Raw genomic sequence first — 26537 nt, 5'->3', positions numbered from 1 at the left:
CCTGGCATCCCTCCACATAGTCCTGTGGAGGAAGCCGCCCCCGCAGGCACCACCCTCGAGTTTTGGCGGGACAAAGAGCGGTGGTGAGAAACTTTGTCCCCGCAGTTTTGTTTATGGATTGGGAAGGAAAGCTCTCCCTAGGCTGCCCTCCCTTCCGTCTCCTTACCCAAGCCTAAGTCACACGTCCCCTCGGACAAGGGGAGGGAGTCCTAGCCTGGCCCAGACGGGTCACGCCTCCCCGCCTGGGGCTGGGACAGAGACCCACTCTTCTGAGATCGGGGCTTTCCCCACACAAGGTCACTGTCGGCCACGCCGGCTGGCCTTGGATTGGGAACCTGTTCACTTGTCCGCCCTGACCGGACTTGTGGTTCTGGAGGCTCCTTCCCATGCAGGTGCACCTGGGACTCGTGGGCGGCCGCAGGAGCTGCCTCTGCCACCTGTGTTGCTAGCTAGTCCCCGACTCCCAGGAGGCACCTGTCCCCAGAGCTTGCAGAGTCTGGTGCCGCCTGTGCAAACCGTCTGGCACTGCAGGCAGGCTGGGGAGAGATGGCCTGCTGCAGCACCTTAAGCCCCTCGGTCTGTCCCCTCTTGCCAGGACTGAGGATGTGGTCATGCACCTGCGAGCTTAGGTTGCTGGGGAAAGGGCTGAGAATAAAGAGGGTGCAGAGGACCCCGGGCCCGGAGCTCTGCCCTGTGTCCCCACTGCTGACTGAGCCAGTGTGACGTCTCGAGCTTCTGAGAGTGTTCCCCAACTCAGAAGCCTTCACGGGACGCCCATACTCTTAGTTATTTTTATGCCGGTGAACTGCATTTTAACAAAGTGCGTTGTAATTCACCTATCATAAAATTCAGCCTTTTAAACTGTGCAGATTTAGTGGTTTTAGTATATTCACAGTGTTGTGCAATCATCACAAATTTTAAATTCCAGCATATTTTCATCACCTCCAAAAGAAACCCTTTGCCTGTTAGAGCCACTCCTGCACCTCCCACCCGCCCCCGGTACCCACTCACCCGTGTCTCTGCATTTGCCTCAGCCTCCCAAAGTGCTAGGATTACAGGCATAAACCATGATGCCTGGGCCAAAATTCTGAAATGTTTCCGAAGTTCACGTGATCTATTTTTCTTTAGTTGCCTGTGCTTTTGGTGTCATATTGTAAGAAACAATTGTCTAATGCAATGTCGTGATGGACACCTGTATTTTCTTGAGAGCCGTGTGGCGTTAGTGCTTCTGTCCAGGTCTCTGATCCATTTTGAGTTGTTTCCTGTGTGTGGGTGAAGTAGGGCCACCTCCATTCTCCCATGGGTGGGTATCCAGTTGTCCCAGCACCATTGGTTGAAGAGACTCCTCAGTCCCCACTGAGTGGTCTCGTCACCCTTATCAAGCACCAGCTGCCCATAATGTGAGAACGTGAGCCTGCACGTTTGTTTGTTTGTTTGTTTGTTTTTCAGACAGTCTTTCTCTGTCGCCCAGGCTGGAGTGCAGTGGTGCAATCTTGGCTCACTGCAGCCTCTGCCTACCGGATCCAAGTGATTCTCCTGCCTCAGTCTCCCAAGTAGCTGGGATTACAGGCTCCTACCACCATGCCCGGCTAATTTTTGCATTTTTATTGGAGACAGGGTTTTGCCATGTAGCCCAGGCTGGTCTCAAACTCCTGACCTCAAGTGATCAATCTGCCTCAACCTCCCAGAGTTCTGGATTACAGGCGTGAGCCACCGCGCCCGACCCGTACACGTTGTTTCTATGAAAACTTCCCTTCCTCCATGTGACATTCGGGCTTGTCACGGTGCCGTTCTCCCACACTCCCCGTCCACTCCATTTTCTTACCAGCCTGACGTGCCTGCTCCCAGGAGCACATCTCTGTTTACTGGGACCTGTGGCTTACATCATTTGGGATGGGGCGAGGTTCTTAAGGAAAAGCAGATGAAATTGTCTTGCTTCAAAATTTCCAGGTTCACAGAAACGCAGCCCCTGCACATGCTGCTGGGCCTCCACGGGAGCCCGGGCAGACGGCTCCTTCCCACAAGCCTGCCTGCCCTGAGCCCTCCCGGCCTTTCTGTGCTCATCACAGCCTCTCACTCACAGCCCTTTTCCAGGCCGTCACATGAGCTCCTCTCACCCTCACGTGGAAGATTCATCAGCGCTGCCCCATGCCAGAGCGTCCCTGTCTTCTGGGGTGGTGAGGGTGCGGGGCGGCCCCCAAAGTGGACAGAGCCTCCTGGAAACTGGATCGTGACCTTGTACTTTTGCCCCCTCTGGGCGCTGCTCTGTCGTTTGAGTCTGCATCCTGCGTCCCGCGTCTGTTGGGCTTGGCTCCCCCTGCAAAGGAAGCAGGGAGTGGAGGTGGTGAGATCGTGGGCCCCAGAGGCCTGGGGCAGGTCTCAGCGCTGCCATGCGTTAGTTGGTGCCTTTGTGCCTCGGTTTCCCTGTCCGTTAGTGGTGCTGCAAGGGTTGAAGGGGGTACGTGTTTCCCGTAACCGTCCGAGAGCATGGCTATGAATGAGCTTTGTTTCTGCCGTGGGGCCTACAAGACCCAGTTAGCTGCACTTAGTAAGTTGTTCGATTTTGAATAACGGCAGGGCAGGAGGCGCCCCGAGAGAGAAGTGGGCGCAAATCGGAGGGAGGGGAGCGGAGGTCTGGTGAGGGAGAGAGGAGAACCAGGGCCAGTGGGGAGCTCTGTCCCTGCCCCACGACCGCCCTCTGATGTGGACTTTCTTGTTTTCTCTGTTCCAGGAGGAGCCGAGGAAGGTCTGCTTCACCTACGACCTGTTCCTGAACCTGGAAGGCAACCCGCCCGTGAACCACCTGCGCTGCGAGAAGCTCACCTTCAACAACCCCACCACGGAGTTCCGGTACAAGCTCCTGCGGGCCGGCGGGGTGAGTGTGCCCCGCCCCTGCCCGCCGAGGGGCCGCCCCGCCGAGGCCGCTCCGCTGCGGCCTCCTGTGCCCAGCCAGAGGTGTTGGTGCTGGGGGCCGAGACCCGAGGCACAGGTCACACGGCAGCGCCCGACAGAGCTGGAGGGGACCTGGGAGCTCCGCAACCTGTGCCGGGGCGTGGTCGCTGCAGGTGACTCGTTGCTGGTCACCGTGTGCTTCTGGGTAGCCGCGGGTAATTAACACCCTCCTGCAGGAAGTGCCGGGAAGGGATGGGCGCGAGGCCGGTCTGACCGCGTGGCTGGGCCTGGAGCTGGCTTGTAACTAGCCGGGCAGGGCCTCCGCACAGGGCCCCCGCCGTACGCATCGCCATCACTTCTGACTTCGGGAGGCCAGACGACAGTGCCAGCTCTGGGGCCAGGGCTCTCCAGGAGTCATGTGGCCGGGACCCCCATGCGGTGGCTGGAGTTGAGCCCTCCGGACCCTATGTGGGGGCAGAGCTCCCCACGAGGGCTCTTGGCAACAGGGTGGGCACAGGTGCTGGTGGCAGTTATGGAGGGGGGTGCATGGAGGGAGGGATGTGCAGGCTGAGGCCTGGTCACAAGACAGCAATGCCACCTTCAGGGCCCAAGGCCACAGACCCTTTGCCTGGGTGCCGGCCTGAGCCTGTGATGGAGTGGGCTGGGGTGGCGTGTTGTGTGTCGTGTGCGGTGTGTGGTGTGTCATGTGTATGTATGTGTGGTGTTTGTGGTATGTACGTGTGTTGTGTGTGGCGTGAGTGCTGTGTGTGGTGTGGGGTATGTGTTGTGTGTACATGTGGGGTGTGGTTGTACATGTGTGGGGTGTGATATGTACATGTGTGGGGTGTGGTTGTACATGGGTGTGGTATGCACGTGTGGGGTGTGGTTGCACATGTGTGGGATGGGCTTGTACATGTGTGGGGTGTGGTATGTACATGTGTGAGGTGTGGTGTGTACATGTGTGGGGTGTGGTTGCACATGTGTGGGATGCGCTTGTACATGTGTGGGGTGTGGTTGCACATGTGTGGGGTGTGGTATGCACATGTGTGGAGTGTGGTTGTACATGTGTGGGGTGTGGTACATACATGTGAGGGGGTGTACATGTGTGGGGTGTGGTTGTACATGTGTGGGGTGTGGTACATGTGTGGGGTGTGGTACATGTGTGGGGTATGGTATATACATGTGGGGTGTGGTATGCACATGTGTGGGGTGTGGTATGTACATGTGTGGGGTGTGATATGTACATGTGTGTGGTATGGTATGTACATGTGGGGTGTGGTATGCACATGTGTGGGGTGTGGTATGTACATGGGTGTGGTATGCACATGTGTGGGGTAGGGTGTGGTATGTACGTATGTGGGGTGTGGTATGCACATGTGGGGTGTGGTATGTACATTTGGGGTGGGGTTGTACATGTGTGGGGTGTGGTATGTACATGTGTGGGGTGTGGTATGTACATGTGTGGGGTGTGGTATGTACATGTGTGGGGTGTGGTATGCACATGTGTGGGGTGTGGTATGTACATATGTGGGGTGTGGTTGTACATGTCTGGGGTGTGGTATGTACATGTGTGGGGTGTGGTATGTACATGTGTGGGGTGTGGTTGTATATGTGTGGGGTGGGGTTGTATGTGTGGGGTGGGGTTGTACATGTGTGGGGTGGGGTTGTACATGTGTGGGGTGGGGTTGTACATGTGTGGGGTGTAGTACATGTGTGGGGTGTGGCATGCACGTGTGGGGTGTGGTTGTACATGTGTGGGGTGTGTCGTGTACAGTGTGTGGCACGTGTAGCATGTATGGGGTGAGTGGTGTGTGGTGTCACACGTGGGGCATGTGGTGTGTGTGGCATGTATATATGTGTGTTGTGTGGTGTGTACATATGCTGTCTGATGTGTCATGTATGGTGTGTGCATGGCATGTATGTCGTGTCACTTGTGGGACGTGGGTGTGGTGTGTCACGCATATATGGTGTGACGTGTGTTGGGAGTGTGTGAATGTGTCATGGGTGTGTATGTGGCACATGTGACGTGTTGAGTATGCGGGTGGAGTGGGTCGCCTCCTGGGTGAATTGGGGGCACCATGGCTGTGGGTGTTGGGCTGGGGAGTCCCCCTTCCTCCTCCTGGAGCACAGTCAGATCCTTGGTGGCCGTCGTTTTCCTAAGAGGAAGGAGGCGTCTGTCCATGTAGAAGCTTGAGTGCATCCTGCTGCTATCCTCGTAGAGCCCCGCTTGTGGTTCTGATCTGGGGAGGGTGGTGCCGGCGTGGGTCTGTGTGGATGGCGTGGATCTATGTGGACAGCGTGGGTCTCTGTGGACGGCGTGGCTGAGTGCTGGGTGGCCCGAGGGTGTGGGGGCTGGGTCCCAGCGCCCTCCTGGCTCCGCTTTTCCACCTTCTTTCATGGCCAGGTGTTTTCACCGCGTTTGCAGTAGGGTTTTTGGGCGTCCCCGGAGGTTCCGTGGCGGCGTGGCTTTGGGAAGTGGCGTTCCCTGGGCCTCTCTGGGCTGCAGCCAGGACCTCGCTCCCTGTGGGAGGCGGCTTCCTTTCCTCCGCAGCGATGAAGGCTCTGAGGCCATCGCCTCAACACATAAAAGCCAGGGGCGGGGAGGAGGCGTGGGGCGAGGTTGGGAGGAAGGGCCTGTCAGGAGGAGGGAGCGCTGGCTCCACAGAGAGGCACGCAGGCTGCAGCAGGCGCCGTGGGGGGTCTCTGCCCCAGGCGCTGGGCGCTCTGCCCTCTGAGGGTGGGCTGCCCGGGGAGCTGGCTGGCTGGGCAGGAACTTTCCAGGCCTCCGGGGCTTGCCCTGGGCTGATGGCTGAGTGGGGCTCTCAGCCTTAGCAGCAGCCAGAGGTCTCAGTGGCGGGGGCTCCTCTTGGGGCTGCCCAGGACCAGGCAGTGGCCGTCTAGCAGCAGGTGACCACAGCCCCCGCCGCGGAGCTGTCGGTGCTGGGAGACCCGGGAGGAGGGGCTGCTTTCTGTGTCAGCGAGCGCTGCTTTCTCTGCTCCTCTTGCTGGGGTCACTTGGAGATCGGTAATTCAAGGGAGAGCGGGTAGGACTTTCCGCCGGTCCAGCCTTGTGCCCCTTAGGACCATGTCTTATCTCTGCCCCCGTGGCTGAGGGTCCTTGTTTCCATTGGGGAGCCTGGTCCTCCTGGCAGTGCCTTGTAGGAGGTGGGAGTCATCTGTGCGTTCAGTTCCCAGTTCCTTTTTCTCAAGGGTCTGTGCTAGAGCGAGACACTGCGTGATCCTGAAACAGTCAGTCTAGGGCATTGTTTTGAGGGGAAAGAAGGTAGATTACCATGAGAGTCAAAGGATTGGGCCTGAGCGGGAATGGGGCTCAGCCTCCTGGCAAGCCCGTCTGTGCATGGCGGCCTTCTGTGGCTCCTCCGTGAGCCTGTGAGGTGTGCGTGCCCCAGAGCGCGGAGGGCCTCCCGTGGCATGTTTTCAGGGACGGCTGGGGCACACATGCTTTCGGTGCTGAGCTATCACGGTCAGACAGGCTCTGAGAAGCAGCTCTGAGTGGGGACCCTGGGGGCCCTCTTTTCAGCCTGTGTCCCCATGGCCGCATGACGTCAGCATCTTCAGATGAAAGGCTTGGCTGGCTGGGAACCGCAGGTGCTCAAGGCTGTTAGCGGTGCTTCTTCTACCAACTTCAATACTTTTTTTTTTTGAAGTGTGTTTTCTCCTTTTGTTCTCTCTTGCGGCCATCTGGGAGGCTTTTCTCTGTGGTGGTGGTGTTCCTAAACTTGCAGTGTTGGTATTTCAAGACCTTGCTCTGAGCTTCCCCCTGCACAGCAGGTGTTTCCTGGGAGCCCTCCTGGAAGGACCCCAGAACTTTTGTCATCCGTAGCCTCTGACGGAGCACAGGAGCAGGTGCCCCGTGCTGCGGGCTCGCTGGCTCGTTCGGGCCTGCTTTGCAGAGAGCCCCCTTGGTAGGCACAGGTCGTCTGCCTTGGTCTCAGCCTCAGCCTGGGTGCTCTTGCCCTGTTCGGGTCAGCTGCAGTCACCGCACACCAAGGACGGCTCATTCTCCTGGGCATGTGGGACCCACTGGAGTTGCACCCGTGTGCACCCCGGGAAGTTGCTCCCTGCCTGTTGCGGGCGTCTGGCTGGCCTCTCACACTTCTTAGCTGTTCCCCCTAAACCTTAGCATGCAGGTCAGGCTTTGGCCACGCTGCCTTCTCATGATTCTCAGTGTGCTCCGCAAGTCTTCTTGGGCCAACCCTCCGGTCCGCTGTTCCCGGAAGGCCGCGTGGCCCCATCTGGGCCCAGCCATCCTGGGACCCTGGGCTTTTCTTCGCTCCCCACCCATGCCTGCTTCATCTGTGTGCTCAGCACCCAGTCCCCAGCGGGGAAGCGCCTGGGACTCTTTCGGGAAAGCGCTGAGGCTCTCCCTTCTCCCTCCTGCAGAGGGAAGCCCCACCACCTTCAGCCCGGCCCGCGTGGCCCCTGCCCCCTGCCCATCGATAATGACTGTCTCTTCTCTGTCACTAGGTGATGGTAATGCCCGAAGGAGCAGACACGGTGTCCAGGCCCAGTCCCGACTACCCCATGTTACCCACAATTCCACTCTCTGCCTTCTCTGACCCCAAGAAGACCAAACCATCCCACGGCTCCAAGGTTAGTGAGGCGGAAGGCCCAGTCGCATGGGAGCGCCGGGCCCAGCTGTGGTAGGTCTGGCCCCTCCCGGCGCCCTCCCTCCACTGGGCTGGGCCTTCCGTACCTGAACTCGCTCCCTTGGCGTCTTCCTCTTTGAGCTCTCTGCACACCCCTCGCTGCGCACTGCCACTTCCCTAGGATTTCAGGAATAAGCCCGTGATCGTGGGCTCTTTGTCCTGTTCATCTTGAGGCCAGAGACCCTGCCTGGTCCTCTCCTGTTCTGCCAAGTGATGGCAGGGTCCCAGGACTGCTCGGCCTGAAGCCCTGAGAGCTTCGCTGACGGCTGCTGGGGCGGCCGCTGGGTAGAGTGTCTGTCTAGGCTGCAGCTGCCCACCTCCTCAACCCTCCTGAGGGCAGCTGGGGCTACTCCTGCCCTTGGCTATGCCAGGCTTTGCATCTCGGGCTATGGCTCACCGCAGAGGTTCGTGGGGGAAGGGCAGGGGAAGCCAGGTGGGCGCCAGCTGAATTCCAGTGTGGAAGAAACTTTTTATGGTGTCATCTCATCCCAGTCGGTCAGGTGGGTGGCACTCGGCCTTTCTGAGGCCTCTCTCTCTAAACCGTCCCTGAGCGGCAGTTCAAAAGACAAGCTAGAAAGCCCTTGGATGGCATCACAGTGTTCCTTTAACCCCTGAGCACGCCCCAGTCCTCCATAGCCGCCCACTCAGCGCAGCCGTTCCTGGAGGCCGAGCTGCACGGGCCCTCGGGGCAGCTCCCCGGTGCCCGCCACCCACACGTCTCTCCACTGGTCCTCTCCGTTCTCCTTGCCTCACTTGTCTGCCGGGCCCTGCGTGTGGACCCGGCCATCCCAGGTGGGACAGGCAGGGCTCTCCAGCTGCCTCACAGACTCACCGTCAGCTGCACGGGAGAAGAACTGCAGCACCCAGGCAGGTCTTTCTGGCTCTTTCCCCAAGGCCAGCAGGTCTTAGAAATCGTCAGACTTGCCAGAGTGTCTGAGTAGGAAACGGAACCCTGGGGTCTCCGCGCTCGGCCTCCTGGCCTGTCTCTGCCTGAGCCTTGTGGAGGCTCAACGAAGGAAAGCTCTTGCTGGGGATCTTGGCAGCATCCCTCTCAGCCACCACAACAGGATTTCTTCTGCACGGGTCACTTCAAGCCACCTAAAGCCCTGTGTAGAAAGGCCGTCCCGGTTGGAGAGGTGCCCTCCCTGGGGCTGGCGGGGCTGGGGCTGCTCGTGGTTTCTCTTGCCGGAGTGTCTTTGAGACCCTTGGAGCTCCCAGCTGGTGAGTTGATCCACTAGGCTCAGGAGGCCTGTGGGCAGGGTCCTCCGGCTCCACCCTCTCTGTCCCTGGAGACTTCTCCAGCCACCGGGTGGAGAGATGTAGGCGGCATCTGTGGGGAAGAATCGGGCGGCACAGGGTCCTGCCAAGGCACTTGTCTGCTGAGGGCGTTTTAAGAAAGCCCTCTGCCCCAAACCCTAGCCTGGTGAATGAGCCGCCAACCCCACCGTGGAGCCCTGGGCGGCACAGGCCTGTGAGCCGGCCTCTTCCCCGGCTGAGCGCCCTCCGTCGGTCACTGGCTCTGCCTGGGGAGTGAGTGGCCAGGCCATGCGCTGCGAGCAGAGGGGCCTCAGCAGGGCTCCCTGAGCCCAGAGAGATGGGATAGGTGGGCCTTTTGGGGCCTTGCCCATCAGAATCCCCAGGCTGGGGGACTGCTGGTGAGTGCAGCTGTGGCAGCTTTGGGGGACTCAGTCCTGGGGTTTGTCCCTCCTTCACAGCCCTCACTCAAGAGTGGCGTGGCAGGCAGGAACCACAGCCTCGTAGAGGGGGCAGGACCCTCTCATGGCCTTGCCTGGCATCAGCTGCAGGGAGCTGGGTGTCACCCATGTGATGTCAGGTACTTGGCCTGGTTGCTGCTTCCCGTGGAGGTTCACAGACAACCTTGCGAACGTGATTTTCATGGCTTCTTACCCTGGAGAGTGCTCATGTTATGCTGAAAATTTAGTGCCTAATTCGAATCACGAGGTCAGGAGATGGAGACCATCCTGGCTAACACGGCGAAACCCTGTCTCTACTAAAAATCCAAACAATTAGCCAGGCGTGGTGGCGGGTGCCTGTAATCCCAGCTACTCGGGAGGCTGAGGCAGGAGAATGGCGTGAACCCAGAAGGCGGAGCTTGCAGTGAGCCGAGCTCGCACCACTGCACTCCAGCCTGGGTGACAGAGGGAGACTCCATCTCAAAAAAAAAAAAAAAAAAAAATTCAGTGCCTATTTTCAGAACCTGTGGTGTCGGGTGCCTGTGTGCCTGGGTGGGAAGGCTCCTCCTAGCCGGGCAGGCCCTGGTGGCAGTGGCGGCTCGGCTGACCCCAGGCCAGGGGCGCACAGTGGGAACTGTGTTAGGGGCCTCTGGTGTGCCTTTGGAGTTTGCTCTCATTCTGCCCTTGGTGGCTGTGACCCCGGCTGAACTCCTGCGGCCCAGCTGGGCGTGTGTCCCCTGTTTGAAGAGGCCAGGTGGCATGTGGCATTCAGTGTCTCACACCTCCCTCCCTGGGGAGTAGCCTGCTGTGGAGCACAGCCCCATTCCACAGCCCAGCTTCCAAGAGGACACCCCCCCGATAGCCCTGCATGGCCCAGGCCAGCTGGGGGGATTCTGGGGACACTCCCACCGCCCCGAGTGGAAGAGCCAGGCCGAGGCCTCACAGCCACTGGTACTGTTCCTGAGCCTTTGACACTCAGCGTGGGCTGTGGCTTTGCAAGAAGATGGCCAGCTGCTCTGCCTGCCCTGTGGTTCTTTGCAGGGAGGAGTCTGTCCCTGGACACTCAGGTGGTTTTGAGAGGCCTCTGCCCAGCCTGCCCCTCCCGCATGTCTTTGGGGGAGCTGTGAAGCGTGACCCCCCGTCCTCCCTGATACTCTCACTGCTCCCAGAGCCCCTCCCCAGGGCCTTCAGGGTCTGGCTGCTGCTGGCTTCTGTGCCGGGAGGCCAGGTGCGTGATCGTCTGGACAGGCTCTGGGGCCGCCGTGCACCTGCTGGCCGCTGCTCCTTTCCTAGCAAGGGTGGAGTCCCAGGCGGCTGACGGCAGAGAAGCCTGCTCAGTGCCCCGGGGTGCGTGGGGTGACACAGGGTCTCCGTAGGGAAGGTGAAGGCGTGGCTCCCGCCACGGGAGTGTTGGCAGCGTGCCTGTGGGACGGGGTGTAGGGCAGAAACATACAGCATACAAGCAGCAGCGCCCAGGCCAGGCGCGGGCTGTGCCGCCCCAGCCGCGGTGCTGGCAGCCCCCACGCTGCGTGCTGGGTTGAGGTGGTAGCTTGCTCTTCCTCAGGGAAGCAGACACAGATGGCTGGGCTTTTCTGCCGAGTCCTGCAGTGTCAGGTCAGAGCTGAGCTCACCCCTGGGCCTGCGTCCTGCTGCTCTCTGCCATCATCTTACGTCTGTCCTCAATGCGATCAGCCCCCGAGTCCGGCTCCACCCTAAACCCCTGGGTTTCTGAGGCGGAGACCTAGGAATGTCCTCAGTATTTTAGGAAGGCGACCCAGGCGGTTTCCCTTCTGAGAAGCCCAGGAGCTGTTTGCTCTGTGCGGTACCTGGGACTCAGTGGGCACTCAACAGGTGGCGCCCCGAAGCCAGGCCTGAGCCGGCTGGACCCTAGGGGAGTGGAGTCCTGGAGAGAGGGGCCGGCGGGGCTCAGAACGGAAGGCCTTGAGTGACCGAGCAGGAAGCACTGAGCTTCCCGCACGTAGCGTGAATGCTGGAGACGGAGGCTGGGATGAGGGGCAGGGCTGCCTCCAGTGCCCGCCAGCACCCCGCAGTGCCAGCAGAGCCTCTGACTTTCCCGGGCCCAGCTGTGAGGTGTTAGCGCGGCGGGCGCGGGCGAAGTGGCCGTGCTCTGCCTGACTCACCCTGTGCTCTTCTTGAATCCCTCAGGGAATGTCAGTTCAATTCAGAGGGGAAGCTTAGCCTGCCGCCGCCGGGGACCAGCTGACACTTCCTAGTAGTTTAGAGGGAGAACTCCATTTAAAACTCTCACCTGCTGCCTTACCTTTTTGCTTTATGGAAGAGTTTCTCTAGCTGAGGCTGAATCAGGTGGATTATGCTTTGTAGGGGTCAGGGGTGGTGGAGCAGGGTGCCCCGCAGTGCCATGTGACCTTGTCTCTCCCCTTGCCCTCCCTGCTCTGGGCCTTGCAGGACGCCAACAAGGAGAGCAGCAAGGCCTCCAAGCCGCACAAGGTGACCAAGGAGCACCGGGAGCGGCCCCGCAAAGACTCCGAGAGCAAGAGCTCCTCCAAGGAGCTGGAGCGGGAGCAGGCCAAGAGCTCCAAGGACACCTCGAGGAAGCTGGGCGAGGGCCGGCTGCCCAAGGAGGAGAAGGCGCCCCCGCCCAAGGCTGCCTTCAAGGAGCCCAAGATGGCCCTGAAAGAGACCAAGCTGGAGAGCACGTCCCCCAAGGGTGGGCCCCCGCCCCCGCCCCCACCCCCGCCCCGGGCTTCCAGCAAGCGGCCGGCCACCGCCGACTCGCCAAAGCCCAGCGCCAAGAAGCCGAAGAAGAGCAGCTCGAAGGGGTCCCGGAGTGCTCCAGGCACCTCGCCCCGCACCTCTTCCTCCTTCTCGGACAAGAAGCCGGCCAAGGACAAGAGCAGCGCCAGAGGGGAGAAGGTGAAGGCCGAGAGTGAGCCACGGGAGGCCAAAAAGGCCCTGGAGGTGGAGGAGTCCAACTCAGAGGACGAGGCCTCCTTCAAGTCCGAGGTGAGTGAGCGCCGGGGCAGGGCAGCGAGGTGCGGGCAGTGTGGTGGGACCCGCCTCCCTTCTGGAACAGTGGAAGGAGGTGGGATCTGAGCCCGGACCTCAGGTCTCACCAGCCGCTCCTCCCGCTGGCTCCTTGTAACCTGGGGCCTCCACACGTCACTAGGCCTCGGTTTCCCCGTCTGTCAGGTGATAAAAGTCTGCCTCATGAGGAGTCCCTCCTTGCCTCCTAGGTGGCGTTTGTGGGTGGTTCTGGTAAAGCATGATGGCATGGTCCCAAGGTCCTGAGTTCGCCTCCTCCAGCAGCCCCCTGCACGGGCCCAGGTCTTGGCCGCTCTGGTGCCAGTGGGCAAGCATGTCTCACGATTGCTCTGACCATGGTGCGGTCAGCCCAGCCTGGAGCGTGCTCCCTCTGCTAATAGGGCATCTGGGAGACTCACCCTTGTCTGGAGGGTTAATGATGAGGACTTCAGACAGCCCCTAGCCATGAGGAGCCATTGGGCCGTGCCCGGCTCCCTTCTTAGGTGGCTGGTGGGGTCAAGAGCATCCCTCCCGCCCACACCCATCATATACAGCTGTGACTTGGAGATGCTCACATCTGTCCCCACCGGTGTCTGAGCTTGGAACGAGGACCCCTCTCAGGGACCGGCCTTCTCACCATGAGAGGCTGCGGGCTTGTCCCACAGCACTGCGTCCGGACATTCTCAGAGGACTGCATCAGACATGACTTGAGCCACAAGAGCCGGTAATCACCTCATGGTCTTGTGGCCAGACCCTGTTTGGGGCCTGGGATGGCAGTGGTGTCTTCCAGCGCTGTTATCTGGCACTTGGCATTCAGACAACGGACACTGGGCCAGGTGAAAATGAATGAATGGATGGATGAGGGTTGGGCCTCTCACCTCTATTGCCAGCCCCAGCCCTCAGGGGCCTTTTGTGGGTTTGGCTTGCCCTCAAGGGGAAGCTTTGCCTCAGGGTTGCTGAGGCTTTGAAAAGCCGCTGGGGCTTTGAACGCAGGTCCCAGCCACAAAGCCAGAGGGGGTTATGTGGGCAGCACTGATTGCCCCCAGGGCCCTCATGGAGGTGTCGGGGCTGCCTGGGGGTGATGGCCCAGCCTCTGGGTGACAGTGCATCCTGCCTCATAGACACACATGGGCAGGCAAGGCTGAGTGCCCGGTGTTCCCCATGGCTTGGCCCTGGCTGAAGACAGCACCATCTGCTGTGACCCTGAGGTGGTGGGGGGGCCGGTGCCGCCTCCCGGAAGTCCCGGGCCGTCTCAGTAGCCCTCTCAGCTGTGGGAGGGCCTGGTGGTGCCTGCTGGGCACCAAGCCTGCCCCCTTCTCTGCCTGGGCAGCAACCACAGCCCTGGGCAGGTGCTTGTCCCCTCTCTTCTACCCCAGGGTCAGGGATAGGTACTGGGTGACGTGCAGTTCCAGGCCAGGCATCTCCAGCCGAGGCGTTCTGGCTCCTGGGGCTGGGTGTGCAGCATGCTGGGCAGCGGCAAGGTGGCTCCATGGCCCGCTCCGCTCCTCTCTGCCCACCCAGCCTGGCCCCCAGCAGTGAGTGACTTGGCTCCTGGCTCCCGCCACCAGTGTTGTCAAACAGCTAGAATATTTTGTGGGGAGCTTCCTGCCACCTAGGACACTACTGCTCAGAGTGGCTGGGTGGCCTTGAGGCTGGAGTTGCTGGCGGAGGCTTTGGGACTTCCTCCTGGCTGAAGAAGAGCGCGTGCTGAGAGGCTTCTGAGCAATGCGGCTTAGCGCCCTGAGGTCTGTGCGGGAGTGAGACCCAGGCCCCAGCAGCAGAGTCCCTGACAGCCTCTCCCCCAGGGGCTTCGCCGAAGCCCAGGCTGCTGTGGTGAAGAAGCACATCGGCCTTCCAGACCACTGGCCCCCCAGCTTCCCCTTGGCGGTCTTGGGCCGCCCCTCCTGGAGGCTGTGTGTGGCTGTGCTACCAGAACCAGCCATCGGAGGAGTCTGCACCAGCTGGGGTCCGGCCCACGCCCACCCTCGTAGGGCAGCTCTTTGGGCCGAGTCCCCAGGCTGAGCTCCCACGTCCTCCAGCTGCTGCCTTGGGGTCTCCCTGGCCCTTGGGGATCTGGAGTCAGTCGGTACCGCCTACCCTCAGGCCAGTTGTGGACCCCGTCTGCTCCGCCCTCCCTCTAAGCCCTGGGCGTGCTCCGGTGGCCCTTCTGACCACACCACCTCAGGCCTCTTCTGGCTGAGACCATTTCTGGATTATTTTCCTCGCTGCCCCTTGGATTTGGGTGGAAGGAAAGGGGGCACGTGTTGCCGACTGGCTTTCCTCTGTCCAGCATGGTGCCAGGACTCCTGGCCCAGGCAGGCTTAGGAGGCCTCTTGGGGCTCTGGACCCTCCCCGCTTCCATCCCTGCTGACCTTGCACAGCCTCCTTTGGTTGCCTGAACTGTGCCGCCCGCCCCACCCTTAGTGAGAAAGTGCGTGGGATATGGGACCGGGACCTTGGATACTTCCCCAGTCCACCTTCCTCCAGGTTGGTGCCCACCCCTCTGCCCCAGGGGTTCCATCCGGAGGTCAAGAGAGGACTAGCCTTGGTCCATGTGTAGGCAGCTGGCAGTGCTGGGAAAACTGAGGCACTGGGAAAAATGGGACGGCGTTGGTCTGAGTAGCAAGGCCTGCTGGTCAGAAGGCTGGGGTTCAACAGGCCATCTCTCAGTCGCCTCTTACTCACCCCTGGCCCCCAAGAACAGAAGTCTAGGCTGTGCATCACACAGCTCCAGGAAGGCCCAGCCAGGGGTCCTGGACGCTCTGGGGTATGTGTCCGGGACTCAGGTGGCCTGAGTGGGCAGTGACTGATGGGCACCACGGCGGGCTTGTGCTGGTGGGGAGGGGTGCTGGCAGGGGCTGGTTTGAGGGTCAGGAGGGGGCTGGGGTGGGCTGCAGTAAACCCTTGGGAAGAGAGTGCTTTTCCCTCTCAGGCAAGGGTGAGTCTGGACCTGCTGCATGGGGAGGCCTTGGGCCTTCGTGGGGCCCCTCATCCACATGCTAGGGGAGGGGCCGGGGGCCCCCAGGCACTCAAGGTCCTGAGTCCCACCGGCTCAGCACCTCAGCACTCCTTTCGCGGCTTCCCTTGCATGGCTGGCGGCTGCAGCGGCCCCTGCCAGAACCCAGCAGACCAGCTGCGTCCTCTTGATGGAGGGAGGACCCTGGAGAGGACTGGTCTGAGGGGCTCAAGCCACCTAGTTCCACCAGATGGGCCCCCAAGGTGAGGGGGCTGCCCTGGGCCCACTGCGTCCTCTGGCACACCCCTTGGGATGAGCCCATTGGCAGAAATGTGGGCCTGGAACAGTGGGCCCCTCCCCGTGCAGGTGTCTGCAGTGCCTGACTCCCGTCCACCCAGGAGCTGAACCTCCGCCCTATAACCGCCTGCCCCGCACTGCCACCCTCTGCCCTGGCATCGCACCCCTTGTGTCCTTGTTGTGGCTTTTACTGCCCCCTGGTGGCTGAGCCTGGAAGGACGGCTGCGGGAGGAGGAGGCAGGTGTGGCCAGGCTTGCCCATGGCTTCTGTCCCTTGTGCACACACACTCCTCAGTGTCTCGGGCAGCTGGTGGTAGGAGCAGCACATAGGTGGGGAGACGGAGCTCTCTGCCACCCTTGAGCCCCAGGACAGTGCTGGGTCAGAACAAGAAGTGTCCACACCCAGCTTTCCTGTTCCAGACCTTTTTACGACACCAGTCAATGCCTGCCTTCTTGGACGAAGGCAAGGCCCACCCACCTGTGGGACTTCAGGCCCCTGCCCCAGCCTCCCTCCCAGTCCCCTGTGCACCTGCCTGGGTAGACAGGAGAGCCCACGTGGTCCGCAAGATCTCCTGGCGCTACGGGAAACCCAGACACCGCTCAGTGGGAAGAATCCAGGGGTGTCCTAGGGCTGGCGTGGGAGGCTGTAGGCATCACATGGCCTGGGCGCTGGCTCCCTAGTGCGTTCTCAGTGGCACACCTGGGTACCCTTGAGACCCTGGGGGTGTCTGGGGGAGACCCACTCAGCATAGCCACTGCCAGAGGGGCCCCTTTGTCTCTGCCAAAAGGTGACAGCTCTCCTCTCTCCCTCCCTTCCTGCCCCGCCATTGGGTGAAGTCTGCCCAGTCCAGCCCGTCCAACTCCAGCTCCAGCTCAGACTCCAGCTCAGACTCGGACTTCGAGCCATCTCAGAACCACAGCCAAGGTGTGTACGGAGAGCAGCCAGGGGGCACGGATGGGGCCGGGCAGGGCCTGGAGCTCAGGCTGCATGCGCATTCCTCAGTGTCCGCTGCCTGCGCAGGCTGGGCCGCGCAGATCTGTACATGGAGAGTTTTGGTGGCTTGGGAGAGTCTATATTTAAAAGCAAAGCAGGAACAGGTAACCGGATCTACAGCCAGGCCTGGGGCATTGCTCCTTGTGGTGGCTGTTGGCATGCACCCTGTGCCTGGAGCCAGGCTGGTGAGGGGCTTCTGGTGAGGGCCCTGCCCATGGCCAGAACCCTCCCTGCGCTGCTGGGGACCATGGACAGACGGCATCACCTCCTCGGCCCATCCCACCCGCTCCCCAGGGTCACCGAGGCGCTGGCTGCCTGTGGACGGCCGGGGTCTCCTGCTGCCGGAGTGTTTGGCGTGTCCTCTCCCTCTCCAGGCAGGCCACCCTGAGTAGGGAAGGCTTTTTGGCGAAAGGACATAGGCCTGCTCCAGCCTGCCTCAGAGTGGGGAGGGCCGTGGAGACCAGGCAGCCTGCAGGACACAGCGGGAGAGCTGCCCTGAGCCCCGAGCCCCAGCCCAGACCCCAGCACCCACTCCCAGGCCAGAAGCGTTTCCACTCCTGTATTGGAACAGGAGCCTCCTTCCCCCTTGGCCTGGAATCCTTTGCCGGGGGGCTGGGGGAGAGGAGTGTACGGGGTTGTGGAGGGAGTCTGGCCTGGAATTCAGCCGTGCAGTTGCCGAGGGGGCTGGGGGATGGGGACCTTGAAGCCCACACTCGCTCCAAGTGTTCTTATCTGCCGGGAAGGGAGGGGGACCTACTGAAGCGGGATCATGTGACTAAGGTAATTGAGGGCTTTGTGTCCCTCTGTTGCCTTGGTAACAGGAATATAAACCAAGATGCCGTCTGTAGGGGACTGGAACCGTGTGCCTCTGGAGAAAGGGGAGGACGGTGGACTGGGAGCAGCAGAGGGGATTACCGAGGGGGTGGGCAGGCCGGCGTAGGGCGCAGGCAGAGAAATCTGTGGCCCCAGGCCCAGCTTCCAAGCCGGGCTGTGGCTCCGTCGCCCTCCCTGGGCTCTCGGCAGAGCTTCTGATCTCTGTGCCCTGAGCAGAGGAGGGGTTCTCCTCCGGCTGCAGCAATGGAGGGGCCCTGCGCGCCCACTGCCGGCCAGGCCCCTGAGGCCTGCGAGCAGGGCCAGGAAGGTAGGGAGGGATGGGGGAGCCAGGGGGTTCTTGGGGAAGGGGGTGGCTGCCGGTGTGGGGGCAGTTCTTGGAGATGGTCACAGGGACCCCCAGGTGGGCTGGCGTGTGCATTTGTGGGTCACCAGTGTCAAGAAGCTCTGTGTGGCCTCGTGCGCGAGGGACCCTGGAGGCTCAGCGGAGCCCTGCCCTTGTCTCCCCTCCCTCCCCGCCCCGCCTCCCCAGGACCCCTGCGCTCCATGGTGGAGGACCTGCAGTCTGAGGAGTCCGACGAGGATGATTCTTCGTCAGGCGAGGAGGCTGCCGGCAAGACCAACCCGGGGAGGGACTCCAGGTGACTGCCCGGCGGGAGCCAGTGGGCGGAGGCGGCCACCCGGGGCGCCTCTGGCTGGGTCTGCAGTGATTGTGAGGCTGGAGGTGGGGTTGGGACTGGAGGGTCCCCTGGGAGGGCCAAAGCGAGGATCCGTCCCCAGGTGGCCTCAGTCCAGCCTGGGCCTTGGGGTGGGTCTGGGGCTGTGTGTCCTCTCCTGGTCCCTGAGGCTGAGGGCCTCAAGGGCTGCCCCCATCTGGGGCCTTGGGTGTTGTCCCTCCTCGTGGTCGCTGGCAGGTGTAGGCTGTCCGGCAGGGAGGGGTGCAGGAGGGAGCCCTGGCTGGAGGTGGGGGGAGGGAGCAGGCCTGTTGCTCTGCTCTCGGGCCAGGAGACTCCCAGTCCTTTCCCACCTGCCTTACACTGGTGAGGATCCATGGGGAGCCCCGTCCTGGGACGGCCGACACCCAGTGTGGGAACAGCTTTGGCTGCCTGTGGCCTTTTCCCCGAGAGGCACAGGGGTGCCGAGCGCCTCCTTGGGATATGCAGGACCCTTGGTGTGACCCCACCTGGGAGAGCTCCGCGCGCTCGGCCTCCAGCCCAGCGACAGCAGAGAACATGCGGGCATTGGCCCCGGGCACACAGGTTTCAGTGGGCAGGGGCCCAGGCTTTTCCAAAGCTGTAGCAGAGCCGGCAGTCAGTCCCTCCTCCTGTGAGGCTGAGGCCTTCAGGCCCCAGTGGCTTCTACTGAAGACAGGGCTGGTTACCAGCCTGCACCCAGCAAGGTGCATGGGAGCCTCACAGGCGCCTGCAGCTGTCTGTTGTTCACTGAAGCCACCTTCCCGCAGGCTGGGCGGCAGGGCCTGGTTGGTCCTCCATGTGCAGCCAGAGGCACATGGCGGGATTCCCGCCCACCGCAGACAGAGCAGGAGCAGTGGCTCACTGCAGGGGAGCTGCTGGTGGGAGGTCCAGGCCCACGACTCTGACAGGGACTTAGCCTCTAGACACGAGGAGGGCTGTGGCGTCCCCAGGACAGGACCTGGAGGCTCCCGCCTCGTTCAGTGACATTCAGGGTGGATTCTGCTTACGCCAAGAGCCGTGAGCGCAGAGAGGCTGACATAGGGTCTGGTTCTAAAGGGGCCGGCAGGCACGGCACAGGGACCGAGCCTCACGCGAGGTGTCTTTTGATTCCTCCTGGAATGTTTGTGTGTTTGTGTGGGCCCTGGGTGAGGGCTTGCTGGCCTTGTCCCCGCGTTGTTGGGGCAGGGAGCGCACAGGCCGCACCATCGGAGCTTCCGCACACCCTGGTCTGCTGCCTGGGAAGCCCAGTCTGCAGCGGTTCCCAGCCGTCATCCCAGTCACCTGTGGGATGCGCGGCAGAGGCCGGCGGGAGCGCAGGCAGGGGCGTCGCCTGGGCAACGTGAGCCAGACCTGGAGCCGCCAGAGTCGGGAGGCAGCTGCAGAGAGTGGCCCCAGCCTGAGGCCACTGAGGGGCAAGTTTAAGAGATGGACGGAGCCTGCGCCGGGGCAGGAGCAGGCCAGGAACGGGGGCAATGGCTGTGCTGCCCAGCAGGGAGTCCAGTGTGCTTGAGGCGCTTCTTTCACCTTGTTCGCCGGGAGGCCTGGGGTTTGCTGTGTTCTAAACGTGTTATGAAGTGATAGTTGTCAGGGGCCCCTCTCGCTGGATCAAGCCCAAAATATCCCTGGCAGAGTGGGACCCCAGGCACGCACAGTGAGAGAAAAATGGGCCCAGGCTGTGTGTGTGGTCATGGCGGCCTCCTTTCACAGATGGCGAAACTGAGGCAGAGCTCCCCAGGGTGGGGGAGGTTGAGAGCTTGGGCCTCTCCCCACCACCAGATACTTGTGTTTAGGACCACACCCTCTAGGGTCAGGGGGCCGATGTAGCTGATGGAGGCCTGCCGTCCAGAGCACACCAGGGTCAGGCAGCCTCGGGAGCATCAGAGGGGCGGGCGGCCGCGGGAGCATCAGAGGGGCAGGCGGCCGTGGGAGCATCAGCTGGTCAGGCGGCCGCGGGAGCATCAGAGGGGCAGGCGGCCATGGAAGCCCCAGGGCAGTGCTGGGAGAAGCCCGGGGTTTTTCAGCAGGCAGCTCCTCCTCCCCTTGTTAAAGCCACAGAACCAAGTCAGAGGACCACAGCCCAGCAAGCCCCATCTGGCTGGGGGACTTTGTGCCCCGGGTATCCCGGGCCGGCTCGGGCAGCCCCCAAAGGGCCTCTGGGTGGCCTAGTTTTCTTGGGGTTCTTTCCTTTTGGTGGCCACACACACAGTATTTTTTTTTTTTTTTTTTTTTTTTTTTTTTTGAGACGGAGTCTTGCTCTGTCACCCAGGCTGGAGTGCAGTGGCCGGATCTCAGCTCACTGCAAGCTCCGCCTCCCGGGTTTACGCCATTCTCCTGCCTCAGCCTCCCGAGTAGCTGGGACTACAGGCGCCCGCCACCTCGCCCGGCTAGTTTTTTTGTATTTTTTAGTAGAGACGGGGTTTCACCGTGTTAGCCGGGATCGTCTCTCGATCTCCTGGCCTCGTGATCCGCCCGTCTCGGCCTCCCAAATTGCTGGGATTACAGGCTTGAGCCACCGCGCCCGGCCCAGTATTTTTTTTTTAAGTTGAGGGTCCTGCGCAGAGCTGAATGGAGCTGTCGGGGGTGTGTGGGCTCAGGTGCCGACTCTGTGCGGGGACAGGGGCTTGAGCCTGGGGGCGGGTTGGGGGTGGTGGGGGCGTCAGGGGCCTGATGCGCCCGTGTGTCGGTTCAGGTTGAGCTTCAGCGACAGCGAGAGTGACAACAGCGCTGACTCCTCCCTGCCCAGCCGCGAGCCCCCACCCCCCCAGAAGCCACCCCCGCCCAACAGCAAGGTGAGCCCGGGGCCCACAGGCAGGCAGGGGGTGCACAGGAGGCCGGGCTTAGCCCTGGGCCTGGCTGTCCTAGGAGGGTTTGCGGGGCCTTCGGGGCTGGGGCTGGTGTGGGCCGCAGCTCAGTGGAGACCTGGCTTCCCTGCAGGTGTCAGGCCGGAGGAGCCCTGAGTCCTGCAGCAAGCCCGAGAAGATCCTCAAGAAGGGCACCTACGACAAGGTGGGGGTGCTCAGGAGGGGTGGGTGGTGGGAGTTGCAGCCAGTGGAGGACCCCAGAACCCCTGAACACCCCACAGTCAGACTGTTCCTTGGCGGGAGCAGAGACAGTCCTTCCTCCCCTCCCGGCAAGGCCTTGGAGCTAAGGGACTGCCCCTGCAGCCTTGGGCCTTCCTTGGGGTGAATGTGGCTACCTCTGTCCTGTGCTGGGATGGACTGGGACTGGGTCATGGGTGGGGCTGGGCATGGGAGCAGGAAGGGCCCAGGGCCCCCCACACGCTGCTGAGACCCGCCCCGCTCTCCAGGCCTACACGGACGAGCTGGTGGAGCTACACCGGAGGCTGATGGCGCTGCGGGAGCGCAACGTGCTGCAGCAGGTATCGCCCCCCCCGAGGGTCCTGCCTGGCTGAGGTCTGGGTGCCCGTGAGGAGTGTGGGCTGCAGGGGTCCCTAGTGCTGTCCCAGGAGCCCCATACCTCTCTTGGGGAACAGGGCAACCCCACCCTTGGCCTCCCGCCCCTGAAGCCACCTGCCACCACCTTACAGATTGTGAATCTGATCGAGGAGACCGGCCACTTCAACGTCACCAACACCACCTTCGACTTCGACCTCTTCTCCCTGGACGAGACCACCGTGCGCAAACTGCAGAGCTATCTGGAGGCCGTGGCCACATGACCCTGGGCCGCGTGCCGGGCCCCCACCACCGGGGTCCTGGGAGGCTGCAGCCGGGCCCCGCCTGCCCTCCTCTCCCGTCTCGCCTGCCCGCAGCACTGCCTTAGCGACAGCCCTGTCCTCGCCCGCACGGCCCGCTGCACTTTCCTCGGCGGCTCCCTGCCCACTCTCCCTGCTCCATCGCCAGGAGCCCTGGGGCCAGGCTGGGCCACCCGCGAGCCGCCCCTCGGGCTCCCCTCAGAGAGCGGCTGGTGTTGAAGGCAGCTCTGGGCAGAGACAGGGCCGGGGGCCCCTCGCCCAGCCTTGGGACCAGGCCCCACTCCTCGGCGGGCTGTGCGGCAGGGCGTGGCTGCCCCAGCCTTTCTGAGCAGCGGACCGAAGGCTGGGGAGCGTCTCCAGCCTCCTGAATGGTTCAGAACACACCCTCTGCCCACCCTGGGCCTCAGAAGGCCCTGCCTGTGTGTCTGCGTCGTCCTCCGTGTAGACCTAGCGCCGGCTCCTCCCCGGCTCACGCTGCGCTGGGGTCCGTGCTGTATAGTTCTCTCTATTATATATGTGTGTGCACTGTCTGGTTAAGAGCAGTGTCCATGTGCGTTTCTGTGGCAGCAGTGCACGTGGGGTGGGTGGGGGGTGCGTACGGTGGGGCTTGTAGGTTAAGATGTGTCCGCGGTGGTGTTGTGGGGCTGGAGACCGAGCCAGGCACGGCAGCCGGCCCTCTCCAGGCGCATGGAGGAATTCTCCCTTTGCCGTTCCAAGGATGCCGCCGCCTCCTGCTGGGGCTCCCGGGGGGCCAGCCAACACTACAAAGGGCAGTGAGTCCTCAGGGCGCCGGGGAGCCCCCACTCCGCTCTCGGGCTCTACTCAGACTAGCGCCAACAGTCTCCGGGGACAGACTCGCATCGGCCGCCCCGGGGCTCGGCCTCCTCCCATAGGCTCCTCTTCCTCTCTTTCATTCATCAAGTCTTCAAACTTTGAAAAAAAAAATACGAGCTTTTGCCAAATAAGACGGGATAGTTTATGGAGTTTTCTGAGGCGCATTGGACTCCGGTCAGCCCCTTGAGCGTGGGCTCGGCCGTCGGCAGGCCCGCTGGGTTGGCCGGGCTGGCCCTCCCAGGCTGCCTTTCTCTCTGGTCGTGGCCCGGCCCGCCCCGGCCTCCACCGCCACAATTCATGCTGGTGCCGTGCCTGCAGCCCCACTCCTGGTATGCCTGAGATTCTCCACGGGCCAAGCCGGTCCTCCTTCCCGGCCCACTCTTCCAGGACCAGGACGCTCCTGTGGAGCCAGCCCACCTTGGCTGAGGGTCCCAGGGGCTGGAGGCCTACCTGGTTAGCCTCCGTTTCCCAGACCTTGACTCGAGGCGCCTCCAGTCCTCCCAAGCCCCTGACTTTCAAGTCCTTTCAAGTCCTTGTGCCCTGACCAAGTTAGGAGGAAAAGAGGGCTGAGGGCCTGGAGGTGGACTCGCGCCCTCTCGAACCCACCTAGATGTCTCCTCCTCCCCAGCCTATGAGCTCAGACTTGGGGGGCTCCATCTGTCCCTCTCTGAGGTCCCCAATCTTGTCCCTGCTCTGATTCTGTCAGCAGACCTGAACACTCCTTGGTGAGGACCCCTGCCTCCAAGGCTGCCCCCAGTGCCAGCTGTCCTGGGGAAACTCCCCAGAACCCTCGGGGAAAGGCCCGAGAACCTTCCGAGGAAGCCTCCGGGACTCCTCGCCACCTGCTCTGTTTCTCTCCCGGCCCCACTGCCTTCAGGTATCAGGAAGAGGGCAGGCCCCTGTGCCCCCTCTCCCCTTCCCAGGTCGGCCAACAATACTCCACCGTGGGGCACTTCCTTTCTTCTCTGGAAACTAAGACATTGGACTGAAGGAACTGGCCTGAGGGGGGCTGACCGGGGGCCTGTGCTGCTGGGTGCTCTATGCACAGAGGCCGCCGGGGGTCACGGACAGGAATCTCAGCCCAGGATGCTGGCCTTTCTCCTTCACGAGAGTCCCCCCCAGGATCCACACAGCGACTCGAGCAGCCTTCCGCTCAGCCAGAGGAGGGCCGGGCTCCCCCGCCTGCTCTCAGTGGTGGCGTCTGGCCCTTCCTGCGGTTTCCAAGGCCTCCGGAAGCACCAACCCAGTTCTCAGTTACCTCCTCTGGCCGGAAGGCCTCACGTTGTCCTCCAGAGCTGCTCTGGGCCCAGGGCTGGCTCCGTGACCACCCGATGGACGTGCCGGGCAGCATGGGCTCCAAAAGCAGCATCCCCAGCTGCTCTCCCACCCCACCCCAGCTGCCCGGCAGCTGGGCCCTCGAGGGCTCTGGGGACACTTCCATAGGAAGGGGCCCGGCACTTTGTGATTGCCACGTGTTTCGTGTTAAGCCGCCTGCCCCCAGTGCAAATCTCTGTGTTTTGCTCTCTCCTGAACAAAAATGTAAACCGACGCCGGAAAGCAAATGGTATCGAATACCTTTCTTGCCCATAAGGGTTTTTACAAAGAATGTGTCTCACTAGGAACTAGGACACTCATCGGCCCGAGACCAACTCCTGGATAAAAGGAATAAGGAGAATCGTGTTTGTAACGAGTTACAGGATTGTTTCTTTCCTGGATTTTAAACTTTTGTTAAATTGTGAAATTATGGAGGAGTTTTATAGAAAAAAAAAGTGAAATAAAGTCAGATGGGAAAGCAGACCCATGCATCTGCCGCGTTCCTTGTGTCGAGTCAGTGGTCAGGCGTGCGAGGTAGCCTGGGGCCCCCTGCCCCGACTGCCTGTCCCGGTGCTCCTAGATCAGTGACCAAGAAGGGGAAGGAGGGTTGGGACCAAGCCTGGTGGGGGCGGGGAGTGTGAACAAGGCTGGAGGCGACGCCACCAGCAATTCAAGAGGGCAGAGAATTTGGCTCGCATCCTGCTTCTGATGCTGTGCTCTCTACTTGGAAGCAGGCAGCAAGGTTTGGGTTGAGAAGAAAACTTGGTTTCATAAGGTGTATGGGTGAATGGACGGATGGTTTGATGGATGAGTGGATGATTGGTTGGGTGGACCATGGATGAACGGATGGGTGGGTGGGTGGAAGAAAGGATGGAAGGATGGATGGATTGATGGGTGGATGGAAGGAAGGAAGGAAGGAGAGAAGAAAGGAAGGAAAGAAGGAGAGAGGAAAGGAAGGAGGGAAGAAAGGAAGGAGGGAGGGAAGGAAGGAACGGCAGATGGGTGGATGGATGGAAAGAAGGATGGATGAATGGATGGATGGATCCATGGGTGGATTAATGGGTGGATGGAAGGAAAGAAGGATGGATGGGTGGGTGGATGGATGGATGGATGGATGGATGGATGGATGGATGGATGGATGGATGAAAGAAAAAGGTAGGCAGACATTTTTTCCCAGGAGCCAGCGTGCCATCTCCCAGTTTCCCTATGGTGGGTTTTTCTCTGGCCTCAGTGTGGCAGAGCTCAGTGAACCTCCAGGAGACAAAGCTGTCACTGGCCCCATTTGAGCAGATCTGTCCTCTGTGCTCCAGCTCCAGCTCCACCCAGAGGAGCAGGAGTTCCATTCCTGAGCGGCCCACATTGCAGAGTCACTGCGGCAGCCACTGACTGAGATCACCTTTGTCAGCAGGCAGCAGCTGGGGACTCAGCTGGGCTCAGCTTAGCGCTGGTGACTCTGGAGCATGTCTTCTCCTTTCTACTCTGGAACCAAAAAATCCATTCCCAGCATCAGAGTGTGGCTTTCCCTGCCCTGTGCCTTACCAGAGAAAGGTTCTTTTGAGCCTTCGGGGTATGGTTTTGGGTCTGAGCTCCTAAAGTAGGAATATGGAGTGAAAGAGGGTCTATGGTGGTTCCTTCAGGGTTCCCAGACGCTCCAAGATGCAGTGGAAGGACTACGGATGTGTAAAAATGTGGTAGGGCTTTCTGGCCAGGCATGGTGGCTCATACCTATAATCCCAGCACTTTGGGAGGCCGAGGCGGGTGGATCATTTGAGTCCAGGAGTCCAAGACCAGCCTGGGCAACATGGCGAAACCCTGTCTCTACTAAAATTACAAAAGTTAGCCTGACGTAGTGGTGCATACCTGTAGTCCCAGCTACTTGGGAGGCTGAATCACAAGAATTGCTTGAACCCGGGAGGCAGAGGTTGCAGTGAGCCAAGATTGCACCACTGCACTCCAGCCTGGGTGACAGGAGAGAACCTGTCTCAAAAAAAAAAAAAAAAAAAAAAAAAAAAGGCTAGAGGTGGCTCACACCTCTAATCCCAGCACTTTGGGAGGCTGAGGCGGGTGGATCACCTGAAGTCAGGAGTTTGAGACCAGGCTGACCAACATGGTGAAGCCTGTCTCTACTAAAAATACAAAAAATTAGCTGGGCATGGTGGCGGGCGCCTGTAATCCCAGCTGCTCGGGAGGCTGAGGCAGAAAAATCGCTTGAACCTGGGAAGCAGAGCTTGCAGTGAGCCAAGATCTCACCACTGCACTCCAGCCTGGGCAACAAGAGTGAAACTCCAACTCAAAAAAAAAAATCCCTAAGAGTTCTCTCATGGACTCTTCATAAGCACTCCATGAGGCAGGCACTGCTTCATCCCTGTCTACAGAAAAAGAAACAGCCTCAGCAAGCCGACTCGCCCAGGATTCTTTTTTATTTTTATTTTTTTGAGACGGAGTCTCGCATTGTCACCCAGGCTGGAGTGTAGCGATGCGAGCTCAGCTGACCACAACTTCTGCCTCCCAGGTTCAATCCATTCTCCTGCCTCAGCCTCCCGAGTAGCTGGGATTACAGGCGCCTGCCACCTTGTCCAGGTAATTTTTGTATTTTGGGTAGAGACGGGGTTTCACCATCTTGGTTAGCTGGTCTTGAACTCCTGA

The 26537-nt window shown here is 61.1% G+C and overlaps 1 protein-coding gene and 1 pseudogene across 9 annotated transcripts in view; both read left to right on the top strand.

The window, feature by feature from the left end:
• The window catches only part of MLLT1 (MLLT1 super elongation complex subunit), a 76899-nt gene extending 52527 nt beyond the window's left edge, over nt 1-24372 (top strand). For 5 of the 9 annotated variants that reach the window (XM_015122619.3, XM_077979603.1, XM_077979610.1 and 2 more), the window contains 9 exons: nt 2732-2875; nt 7381-7506; nt 11684-12241; nt 16349-16436; nt 17869-17977; nt 20721-20820; nt 20966-21037; nt 21339-21410; nt 21579-24372. In XM_015122619.3, coding sequence (XP_014978105.1) covers nt 2732-2875; nt 7381-7506; nt 11684-12241; nt 16349-16436; nt 17869-17977; nt 20721-20820; nt 20966-21037; nt 21339-21410; nt 21579-21707 — 1398 coding nt within the window. In that variant the 3' untranslated portion in view covers nt 21708-24372. The remainder of the gene's footprint in view (nt 1-2731; nt 2876-7380; nt 7507-11683; nt 12242-16348; nt 16437-17868; nt 17978-20720; nt 20821-20965; nt 21038-21338; nt 21411-21578) is intronic. The other 4 variants (XM_015122622.3, XM_077979607.1, XM_077979606.1 and 1 more) reach the window with 1 other exon arrangement.
• Nucleotides 22363-23121, top strand: LOC701983 (uncharacterized; annotated as a pseudogene).
• Nucleotides 24373-26537: the final 2165 nt, after the last annotated feature.

Source organism: Macaca mulatta, chromosome 19 (assembly GCF_049350105.2).
Source record: "Macaca mulatta isolate MMU2019108-1 chromosome 19, T2T-MMU8v2.0, whole genome shotgun sequence".
NCBI classification, from domain to species: Eukaryota; Metazoa; Chordata; class Mammalia; order Primates; family Cercopithecidae; genus Macaca; species Macaca mulatta.
Note: the sequence above shows the minus strand (reverse complement) of the source record. Positions and strands in the feature narration are given on the sequence as shown.